The sequence below is a fragment of the Aspergillus pseudoviridinutans genome (assembly GCF_018340605.1).
Source record: "Aspergillus pseudoviridinutans IFM 55266 DNA, scaffold_8, whole genome shotgun sequence".
Taxonomy (NCBI): domain Eukaryota; kingdom Fungi; phylum Ascomycota; class Eurotiomycetes; order Eurotiales; family Aspergillaceae; genus Aspergillus; species Aspergillus pseudoviridinutans.
Window position 1 is genome coordinate 2,074,701 of NW_025091288.1, and position 11,046 is coordinate 2,085,746.

The 11,046-nt window shown below is 48.2% G+C and overlaps 2 protein-coding genes across 2 annotated transcripts; both read left to right on the forward strand.

The window, feature by feature from the left end:
* Positions 1–45: 45 nt before the first annotated feature.
* On the forward strand, positions 46–2,298 carry Asppvi_010817 (uncharacterized protein; the record flags this gene model as incomplete). The annotated part of the gene is made up of 5 exons (XM_043306653.1): positions 46–578; positions 627–1,073; positions 1,249–1,431; positions 1,484–1,749; positions 1,799–2,298. 5 exons carry the CDS (start codon positions 46–48, stop codon positions 2,296–2,298), a joined length of 1,929 nt encoding a protein of 642 aa, XP_043162588.1.
* Positions 2,299–6,636: 4,338 nt separating this feature from the next.
* On the forward strand, positions 6,637–8,060 carry Asppvi_010818 (fungal specific transcription factor domain-containing protein; the record flags this gene model as incomplete). The annotated part of the gene is made up of 3 exons (XM_043306654.1): positions 6,637–7,108; positions 7,229–7,295; positions 7,355–8,060. The coding sequence occupies 3 exons, from the start codon at positions 6,637–6,639 to the stop codon at positions 8,058–8,060; spliced, it is 1,245 nt and encodes a 414-aa protein (XP_043162589.1).
* Positions 8,061–11,046: the final 2,986 nt, after the last annotated feature.

Sequence of the window (11,046 nt, forward strand, 5' to 3'; positions counted from 1 at the left end):
GCATCTCATTCTTAAGAATCAGACTACACTCTCGTTTCATCATTCATGGCAGACTCCAAGCAGTCTAGCGACTCCAGCCAACTGCCGCCAGCGTACTCCACGACGGCCACCAGTACACCGATGTCAACCTCCCCTCGTTCGCTCACGCTGACGCTGAGCCAAGACCTCCAACAACCCCCTTTGTTGACGTCCATCAACTTCTCACAATACCAAATCCCAGGCGCTACGTTAACAGATGACCATGTATTGACTGTGACTCGCCGTGAAGAGTTCAGTCGTGATCCAGGCGCCCTTCTGCACCTTATGCAGGAGCAGGTTCAGCTGCCTCCAAAGCTGCTCGTGCAGATTCGTGGCAGACATTCCGAATACGGAGAGACGAAAGATGACTTTGATATCACTCTAAACTTACTGCCGCTGCTGGTGTCAGAGGATGAGCGCTGGTCCTACGTCAAGTTGGACCCGAGCCGCATCACAATACACAACCAGCCTTTGTCCCCCGGGCCACCATACGAGGTGGCCTCTGCAGATCTCGAGACGCTGACCAGGCTGTATTGCGAGGATCCTGCTCCCCTCAAATGGTGAGTCACTTACTAAAACCTAAAGACATCATTCCTGAATTCCCATAGCTTCACGCTCAAGCGCCGGGTGGTCAATTTCGACCAAGAGAGACTTGACGGCTTGATCCGCACCGCTGTGGCCTCGACTCGCTACCAAGGTGTGGTGGAGATCAGCTTTCCCTTGACCTTTGCAGAGGTCGTTGTCCGAGACGGAGACGAGCCGAAGGCTTCGTTCAAGGACCTCTTCTATTGGAGTCTGGAGCCGCCTCCGAAGAAAGATCCCACCAAGCGCTACGAGTGCGTCGAGGTGATCTGGCCGTTTGCGAATGTTCCGTCCAATGAGGCTGGTCGACGGTGTGCCGTCCAAGATGAGCAAGACTGGTGGGCCAGCTGGAAAGACGCCGTGCGAAATGCCATCCTTGCGAGAAGGACGGGCTATGTGACGTTGGAGGACCGCATGGACGTGGCCGTGGGGGTAATTGCGCCTGAGCCGGGCAAGGATTGGGGTGTATCCAAGTAGTTCTGCACTTCCATGGTATTAATTGTATGCTAAGTATATTAGTTCCTTTTATTGAACTCATGTCTCAACCTTTCCTGGGGGAGCATTCTATCAAACTTTACACTGCTATTGTTGGTCTCCTAAACAATAGCGGGACAGATGAATGCATATATCTGATGCTACCTGCTATAGACTTAGCATTGGCCGGCGTCTTCTACCAAGTCTGGAATCGAAGAATTTCCGCGTTCCTGAAAACCCACCGGCGCTGTTGTCGAGACCGGCATTGCAAAAGGGTTTGCTTGCGACCGCTGCAGAGGCCTCAACCTACGAGGCCCGCGAAACTTTGCAGATGAACCTTGTGAACGCTGTCTACCTGTAGACGCTCACTGCGTCACCAGCAGCGGTCGACCGCTGGGTGAACAGCCAGGGACACCGAATCGCACGTCGACATGGCCATCTGTCCAGCTAGTCGTCACCCGCAATACAAACAACAAAGAGGTACCGGAGATCCTCCCGCCATAACCAGGGCCCTCAGGACGGTGGACGTTTCTGGTGCACCTGCAAATACCAAGTTCACAGCCCCGCTAAATCGATACACGCGTCCTATCAACACCACCCGAGTGTTCCCACAGATCCTGGTCTATCTCAGTTTGACGGCATGCCGGACATGCAACTGGAAGATATTCACGCACCGTACGACCTTTTAGAACCGAACACGGAGACCACACGTCTCAGGAACCAGGGAGGTGGCTTCTCCGCGGCGGGCTGTGGGATCCGCCACTCTTCATCGAATCGCTCCACTGGTCCGCCCACAGTATCCCCAACCTGGACGGGTTCTGCGACTATGACATCGGGGTTCCTGATATCCAGCCGAGCTTATACGGCGAACCCCACAGATGCAATTGCGCACGGCCAGACACCACGAATACGAGCCGCAACAGCAGAAACGGCACCGATACGGGGTCCACAACCCCAAGGCTCGACCGCGAACTGGACGATGCCGCTGATCAATGTATTAGGGAGCATCTCGTGCCAGCTGGCAGAGCTGAGGATGCAAGCATGCGACCTATCCTCTCAGCCGGCCGGAGCTTGCACGTTCGAAGGCATCACGCCGAACCTGACTTCTTCGACACTCCACTTTGCGATGGCGCCTCGGCCGCTTCGCTGTGGACAAAGCTTCTCGGAAAGGCAGTTGTGGCCACAATGAGATTCATACTGGTGCTACAGATGATGACGCCCTAAGCAGAGACATTATTATGCTTTGCTTATATTGGCTATAGTAGAAGTCACATCCTGCAGGTTTTTATGCTTACTTCCCTCTTAGAGACAGAGAGGTAATATTACTTTCTATGGAATAATCCTCAAGGTATACTTGCGGGCTGGCCGCTGGGACACAGTTACTTGGACTTTGAATTAGTCACAGTATATAGTTAAAGAATGCTTGGCAGAACAGTAAAGTAGTAAAAAGTAATTATAGCTAGGCCCAATTGGGAGCGCAGCTTTGGTTGCTTTTCAGCCTAGAAGAACTACCTTGACTATTATCTACCTACTTATGGCCATGGCAGCCATGTACATGCTAAATCCTAACGCCTCCGCCGGCGGCCCGCCGTTTCCGCCTCTCAGACAATTCTCAAGCTACGAGAGTATCCTGATATCAAGTCCACTAGGTTGCTAAGTCACAGAAACTTAAGCTGCTTTGTTGATGATGACTTCAAAGGAATGTGTGTTCATGAGCGAGGGGAAACGCTACGGAGTGCGACTGTCCTCCTCTTTTATATATTTTCCTCTCTTCCCCCAAACCTCTAACCTTCAATCATGTTAAACATTGGAACCTGAGATAAAATGGCACCTTCTCCAGATCGATCAGAATTTCATGTAGCAGTCATGGTAATTGCGCTATTGATTCTGGCCTTCCATGCGGTCTGTTACTGTTTCCTCCCAACAATGTCTCCTGGTGACGATGCTAAATATTTTAACAGGGATTTACTCTGGGGTCGGGATACATATCCGGTTTCTATGTTGACGACAATTGTGAATCGGGCATTTGCACCAAGTCATATATCTCTACTATTTTATTCCCGTTAGTGAGAATTAGACAACACTGAACATTTCCCTGCATTTTCACAGCTGACATCAGAACCCATCACGTAGGGTGACCGGAATGCTGTCTCTCCTCGCCGGTGACCGTGCCGGACTTCGATATGGAACAATACGCATCGTGGTGTTCGGGGGAGCATGGTGGAATTTCTGGATGCTGATTATCGGCCTTCTCGTAAATGGACACGACAATGTCAATCTTTGTCTGAAACATGCCTCGATGGGTGGAATGCTTGCCCTCGCGAACCTACCACAGTTACTCTCGACCTTCCACATGACACCGACTGTAGCCAGGGCCTTGGTGGCCATCAGCAGCGTATGTGGAGCGAGGTATGGAGGAATGTCCACGGCGCGGATAACTCAATTCGCACAGGGCAGCTTTAATTCCCTGTATGGTCCCACCGCGCAGCCTCGTTGCCAGAGGCCTGCCCCGAATTGCTACTGATACCCGTACCCGTTCAGTGCTACGATGCAGGGGATCTGTCTGTATGGCGTTTACAGTTCATTTTCAGAGAATCAAATCTCGTTAAAAAACCGCCAGGAGGATTTGTTCGGAGCTGGACTTGGTTGGATCGGCCTGATACTGTTGATTGCAATTCCCAGGTGCGTCGATCATCACATCACAACAGCCCAATGCGAGTGTACTGACTTGGAAGCCAGATGCCTGAATAATGCGCCGCTTTACACCTGCTGGAATATGCTTGTTTTTTGCGGGGTTGCTCTTTATTGGGGTATGTACGTCTTCTGGGAATGCAGATTCGCCAGAGAGCCGCTATTCCCTGGCATTCTTTGGGATGACATTCTGTTGTGCGCGAGTGTCGTCTCCGGTTGCAGCCATTAAGCAGTCTCATCCTTGTTCCCAACAGCCGCGAACGGAATATAATACCAGGTAACTTATTAGGCAATGTCTATCAACGTCATCTTCGATACTCAACCGCTCACTGTAGGATAAAGATGTGTGCACAAGCTTCTCTGTCGAAAATATATATATAGTCTTAAAAGCATTGACTTAAATGCACTTGATAAATCAGTCTTATGGTTGAACCGTGGTATTACACAAGGTAGATTATCGTCAATAAGAATAATTCAGACCACTTCGCAGTCCTCTCGACTCTGTACGTACAGCGGACTATGCGTGAAATCCGCTAAATAGGGCTTACACTTGTAGCTTATATTGCCATGACCAGAAGCTTTTCATATTTCAAACTACGTGTCAATCGTCTTGTTAACCATAGATCAGATATCCCCTCGACTGTAGTTATAGATTGCTGGATATATCGCCGCATAAGTTGAGGTAAATATATCTTGTGGTTGCCCTGTATGTTGCTCCGTATAGATAAAGGTTGCTGTATGGGTTCGCCTAAAGATTGCCAGCAGATTTCTCTGTATATTGCTCTGTGGATGCGATGCTATACAAGGTTCTAAATTATGCAGTTAGTGGCCACCTTAGTAAGTCATGTGGCCTTAGTCCACCGTAGGTACGGAGGTGTGGTGCAGTAAGTCAATGTCAAACCCGCGCAACCAAAGTCAATCTCAGGGATTGTATGTAGCACATCACGTGACTGTCAATGACTTTTGCACTGCACTTCTGTACTTAGTAGTAGTGCATTTATCTTACTCCGGTTGACCCCGGTGGTTTTGTTAGTACGGTGGGCCTTGCAACGAACGAATCATATTGATTCTGCCGCTATCTAGTAATTATCTAATATTTTGTATGACCTCCTCCTGCATTGATTACTGCCTGACATCTAGCTGGCATAGATTCGATTAGATCCCTAAGAAAATCCTCAGGGATGGCATCCCAGGCAGCTCGAACTATCTGTCGTAGGGCGTCATATGATAGTTGGTGGTCATCTGGATATCTCTCTTGAATCCAGTCCTTCATCCAATTCCATACCGTCTCAATTGGATTCAGATCAGGGGAGAAAGCTGGCTATCTAATTGGATAGATTCCGCGCTCATGAAGCTCATTAAGGGTATCTTGATGAGAATGGCCAGGTGCACCGTCTTGCATTAACTGGAGCCAGATATTCTGTCGCTTAAGGAGGCGAAGATATCCATCTATTATAGGAATCACCCTCTCAGTATATCTTTCTCCATTAATTATACCCCATTCCTTCTCCCAGAATAGACATGGCCCTTTAGTAGAACCATGAAATGAGCCCCAGAACATCCATCCACGTCTTTTAGGAGGAGAGGTGCGAAGACATGTCTCCTCTAGCTCTTCACCAGCCTTCCTAGTCACATAGATTCGTTTATGGAAGCCTGATGTAACCCATGTCTCGTCAGACCAAAGGATCTGATTCCATTGCTCTGTTGTCCAGTTCACATGCTCTAATGCCCAGGCAAGACGTACATGCTTATTCTGGTCGGATAAAGGAGGTTTTCGAAGAGCAATACAGCGGGTATAACCTCGTTTCTTTAATGCACGAGCAAGGGCGGTTGGTCCGACAGGTAGATCAAGTTCGCGACAGAGTTTATGGAATGGTAAGCGGCGATTTCGCTTAGAGGAAGAGATAAATGCTATAATATCATTAATATCTTCCTCAGAGAGCTTTGGTGGCTGCCCAGGAGCCTTCCTAGGTGTCATTTGCTGATTTTGACAGGTATACTGAACCTGGCGATGTGTGATTTGAAGCTGATCTGCAATCTGTTGATAGGTAAAGCCAGCATCTCGGAGGGTAAGGACACGGATTCGATCATCACGGCTGAGGCGACTCCTCTGCTCAGCTGCCTGCTGAGGGGGGGTGCTAGGTTCGGGGGTAGGCATGGCGTGTTGATTGCTCACTAGGCTCACTAAGATAGGAGGTCTTATTAGCTTTATATAATACTAATTAGGAAGGCGGTAATGGATGCTAGAAGGATTCAAATCCCTGCCTGGCCCACTGTACTAACAAAACCACCGAAGTCAACAGTTAGTCCTTTCGGTTAGTGGAGAAAGGATTGTTCCGGCGGCCCGCCTTTCCCGCCGGAACCTGCTCCAACACGCTCAACACACAGTGGGCCATGTCATAGTTAGTCTTATGTGCTGCAAAAGCACTTGATTGCTATGCCGTTGACTCGGACGCGCGGCATGCTGGCATGTGTCTACTGTCGCCGACGGTAAGTGCGGCGGTCCGACTCAACTTCCCACTGCGGTGAAATTGTTCCTGACGAGGTGCAGGAAACGTCGTTGCGACGGTGTCACTCCAACATGTGGCACCTGCGCCGGGAAAGGTCTTATCTGTAACTACACAAAGCCCGACTCGTCGAGGTTCGTCATCGGGGCGTGAATAGTCTTGGTAGCATGTCGATTGACTGCGAATGAACAGCGTTCCCCGCCATCCAACGCTCGCTCGAATTGCATCTCTTCTTGAGAGCCATTCCGATATTCTGAGCCGCTCTTCAGAACCTCACCATGACGATCACGTCGTTGAAAGGCCGACTATGTCAGGGTTGGCATCTCCGCGGGCTCAAATGAATCCTACATCTAACAATGCATCAATGCCGTCGGCCACCTGGCTCTTCAATAGCCCGTTTAACGTAGATGACGACACCAGTCTTCCGCCGCTGACGATCCCTTTGGGGCATCAGACAAGCACTAGCAGCCTCTTGATGCAGCCTCTAGTGCAGAAGCTTGTCGGCGTGTATCCCGAAGACGTCTTCTTCCGAGTCGAGTCAAAGCGTCAAGTGGTACCTAGTATAGCACTGGCTTGTGTACCAGATGACGATTTTGTAGAAACGCCCCGTCTTGATTCTGATACAACTAGGGCTCTGGTGGACTGCTTTTTCGAAACTGACCATAGCATTAACCCTTTTCTCGACAAAAAGGATTTCCTCGCCCGTTACAATGACGTTTTTAACGGTCATCCAAATTTGAACGACGAATCGGCCGGTGCACTTGCGGTCCTTGCTATCGGAGCAATCGATGGCAAAGCGAGGAAGAGTAACGAGGAATCCCTGGAGGATGCCCCCGGTATGCGATTCTTCAAACCAGCCTTACGTATTCTCACCACCTCATGGATGACATGTTTCACTGGTGACATTACCCTGTGTCAAGGATTGGTGTTGTGCGCTTTATACTTCCAATATCTAGTGGAACCACTGCCCGCGTGGAGACTCATTCACATGGCGTCGACGAACGTGCAACAATTGTTGATCAGGTGAGTACTTGCTCCGTAGTCCTCTCGAACATGAGGTTGATCGGTTCGACGCACGCTAGATCCAAGAAATCGATTTCCAATCCAACCGAAATAGAAGAGATCACGCGATTGAGCTGGTCGTGCTTTCTCATTGAATGGTATGCTACCTATCTACGAAGAATGTACGATTTGGGCAGGCTTACAGCATTCAGCGATATCGTTTCCGAGTTCCATCAACCACGAAGTGGCATCGAGCCCCTCGTGGACAAGATGCCCTATCCTCGCTCTGGGGACTCACCGTCTCCGGCCAGTTTGGCGTTCATGGCCGAAATTTCCGTGCGATTTCTTATTAATCGAGTGCAGCATTCTATCTATTTTACTGATGGTGTCACCATATACTCTGGCCGGCTACTAGACTCATTTTCTTCCAATCTATCCAACCAGAACATGTCCGACGAGTCACTTCTGAGTGTTTGTAAAGAGTTGGATCATCAATTGGAGACATGGTACCAGTCTCTGCCAGAGATCATCAAACCGGCTCTCTCGAGCGACCTTGACTGCAACTCACAAGCCAAAGTCCTTCGTTTGCGATACTGGTCCGCCAAACAGATAATATACCGGCCATTCCTCATATACGCAACATCACTCAGTTCAGATCAGGAGTTACCCACTTTCATTATTGATAAATGCCAAATCTGCTTCACCAGCTGCCGGATGTCTCTCGACTTCTCGAGAGAATGGCTGACAAGGTACTCGCCTTACACGTATAGTGTATTACATGAGTGAGTAGCCAGCTATCTTCTCACCACTTATGACTTCAATTAACCCTCTGGAGTTGCTTTATGTCGGCTGTGCTCCTCTCATTAGCAGCAACCTGTCCTCAGCTCTCAACCTACGTCCCAGATATTGACGATCTACTCAATACCACAACCACCATACTCAAACGGTGGTCAGCGACGGCAACGGGTATAGAGTGCGCTTTGGACATTCTGATCTCAATTCAGAAAAAGATTCGTTATCGTGATTAAAAAGGCATATCATGCTTCAAACTATGGATGGCAGGAGCAACTCAAAGAAGCTGGTTTAGGAATGAAGGAATACGTGCGGGTCCAGACCATCAGCTACCGGGTAATGAGTTCCCTTAGCAAATGCGTGATATCTATATTGCTCAAGGCCACGCGTTTCGCAAGCAAGATTGCCCGAGTGCATTGGAGGATTGGTGTCGTGCCTTCCGCGAGTAAATAATTTCGAGATGAAGCTACGAGAAGTCTTCCAAATCGCTATGATATCTTCACTACCATTTCCTTTTGCGATTTCTCATCGAGCATAGATCAAGTTTGCATTGCATAGTGAGCTGGTATCAAACTAACTGCAGTCATTCGAACTTGCCGCAGTGACGGAAACGCTTGATGTTGTTCTGGCTGTGACTAAATGGTGTGCTGTCTCTGGGGCACGACGATCACTGCGGAACTAGCTTCGAGTTCAATCTCTCCGATCTCACGGCAACAGTCGTCAATGCATCGCACAAGGCTGAAATAATCTCTCAATTCAGCATCTTAGCTCTTCGACCAAAATTGGCGCTTACCACAACAATTTCATCGGGATGGATGTCGCGCCCCCACTTTTGGGGCATTCATGGGGGTGTACTTTGCTGCCCATGGACTCGGCTTAAGCCACGAGTCCCAATGCAGGAGCGAGAAACCCTCAGTGGTCTTTACCATCACCAAATTTGAGGCTGCACGGGTTGCTCGCGAGACCGTTATCACCGGCCCGGGTCTGGAAGCCCCGACCATGAGACTGGGTGGGCTTTTCTGCTGTAAACAGGTCTGACCAGGGCCCATTGCGTCCACAGACTGCCGCCGTTGTTCAAAACTCCCATGCTGTATCTACAAGACTATAACGCTTGGCGCCTTGCGGCATTTGTCTTCTCCAATGACTGCTGAGGAAACCCTCCCGGAGTCCGATGGTACATTCACTTTTGAAAACTTACCGCCAGCTGTGAACGACTACAACCATGAATGTCGCAGCCATCGAAGATCAATCACCCGTCTAGTTCTCATTCATAACCACCCTTTGAAGACTTATCCCAGCAGAGCATAAGAAGGCTATAGAAAGCAACGCTTCGATCTATGAAAACTATGTGAATTTCCATCTGACATAAGGATAATTTCAAACTTGATGCTGTGGTGGGCGTTTGTCAGCATCCCACTCACTTACACTCCAGGACTGTTATTGATATAAACTAGTATGGTATTGTAATCCTGCAAAGTCCAGCTGAGAGATAATGTATCTGCCTAAATGCTGCTCCCCTCTTGTTTATAGGGCTGATCGATCTTAACGATCCTATTGGATTACCCAATAGAGAAGCAAATTAAGCTTTCAGCTGATGGCTCTCTCCCTGCACTAGAAGAAGTCTGGTCACGTCCTACCTTGAAATAAGTGAGAACACCATCCAACTAAACACTGCAAATAAGCGCTCTCCCTTGTTATGATAGAACATTATTATAGACTTCAAGTGATTGAACACACAGCTATTGAGTATATATATATCTTAAACAACCATCAGTAACCGTAAACCTTAATGCCTCTTTTCAGAAACAAAGGAATCCTATTTAACGTTGAACCTGCTGCTAATACATAAGTATTAAGGGCAGTTACAAGCCAGATACATAAAACCTCATCATGGGTCTTGTCAGTGCACTTCTTAAAATAATCATCATCCCTATTGTCATTTTGCTCGTTATTATCCTCCTCGTTTGTCTATACGTGAAAACACGACGTGCCAAGAAGGCAAAGGAAAGAGAACTACAACTTCACAGCATGCAATTCCAGCCGCCTGTCATCACTCAGTGGGGACCTCCCACCCAGCCATCGGCTTTCTCGCCTGCAGATGTCCAGAAACCAGCTCCTATATATTCGAGTCATGAAGTGTTAGTTTTTCCACGTTGCGCAAAAGGAGATGTCTCTGTTAACCAATTCTAGGCCTCAGATGTTCAAAGGTCCAACAGAGATGGTTTAAGCGTGGTCCGGAAATGCGAAATACTTATGATAACGATTTAATCGTTGACGGAAAGACCCAGTACTTTGCCTGTCTGTTGCTATGTGCAAGGTACAAGACATGCAATGGCCGCCCTAGTGTAAGACTCTATTCTGTGTTAAGCTTTTACGTTGAAATTTGCAGCCCAGGCATAATTGAATACCCCACCATAGCCATTCTATCTTTTGTTTTTTCCAACGCTCTTTGAAGAACTAACCATTATCTATGCCAGAGTCAAAATTGAAAATTATTGAATATGAGGAGTGAAGGGAGGACGCATCAAGCAGTAAGTGGCATTGAGGGGAAAGTTGAGGTACTAGATTGGTGCGGATAATACTATGTCTCTGTTGTTGTGCAGAGGTACAAAGTACTGTTTATTATTTCAGGGTACATCAAAGATCCATGATTTCTTTGAAAGAGAGCTGCGGTAACCTCAGGCACTGTCAGATACCATCTACAAGGCAGTAGGGCACCCATGGATTAAATTCGAGTCTTCTACCCCTCCGTCCCAGACACTCAACGTATCAAACCATCGTGGACTTTTCTCAAACAGAATGAAATGGGATGAATAAGGCCCAAAGGAGCCTGGTGATCATTATTCAACAATGCCCAATACGAGCCTCGACGTTCAAGATAATGGATATTTAAATGGACAAAGAGAAGGTGGATGCTCTTTAGGCGCAATCCTCAGCCACTGTCCTTGTCTATATAGTAGGGAGCCATGCATTATACCTT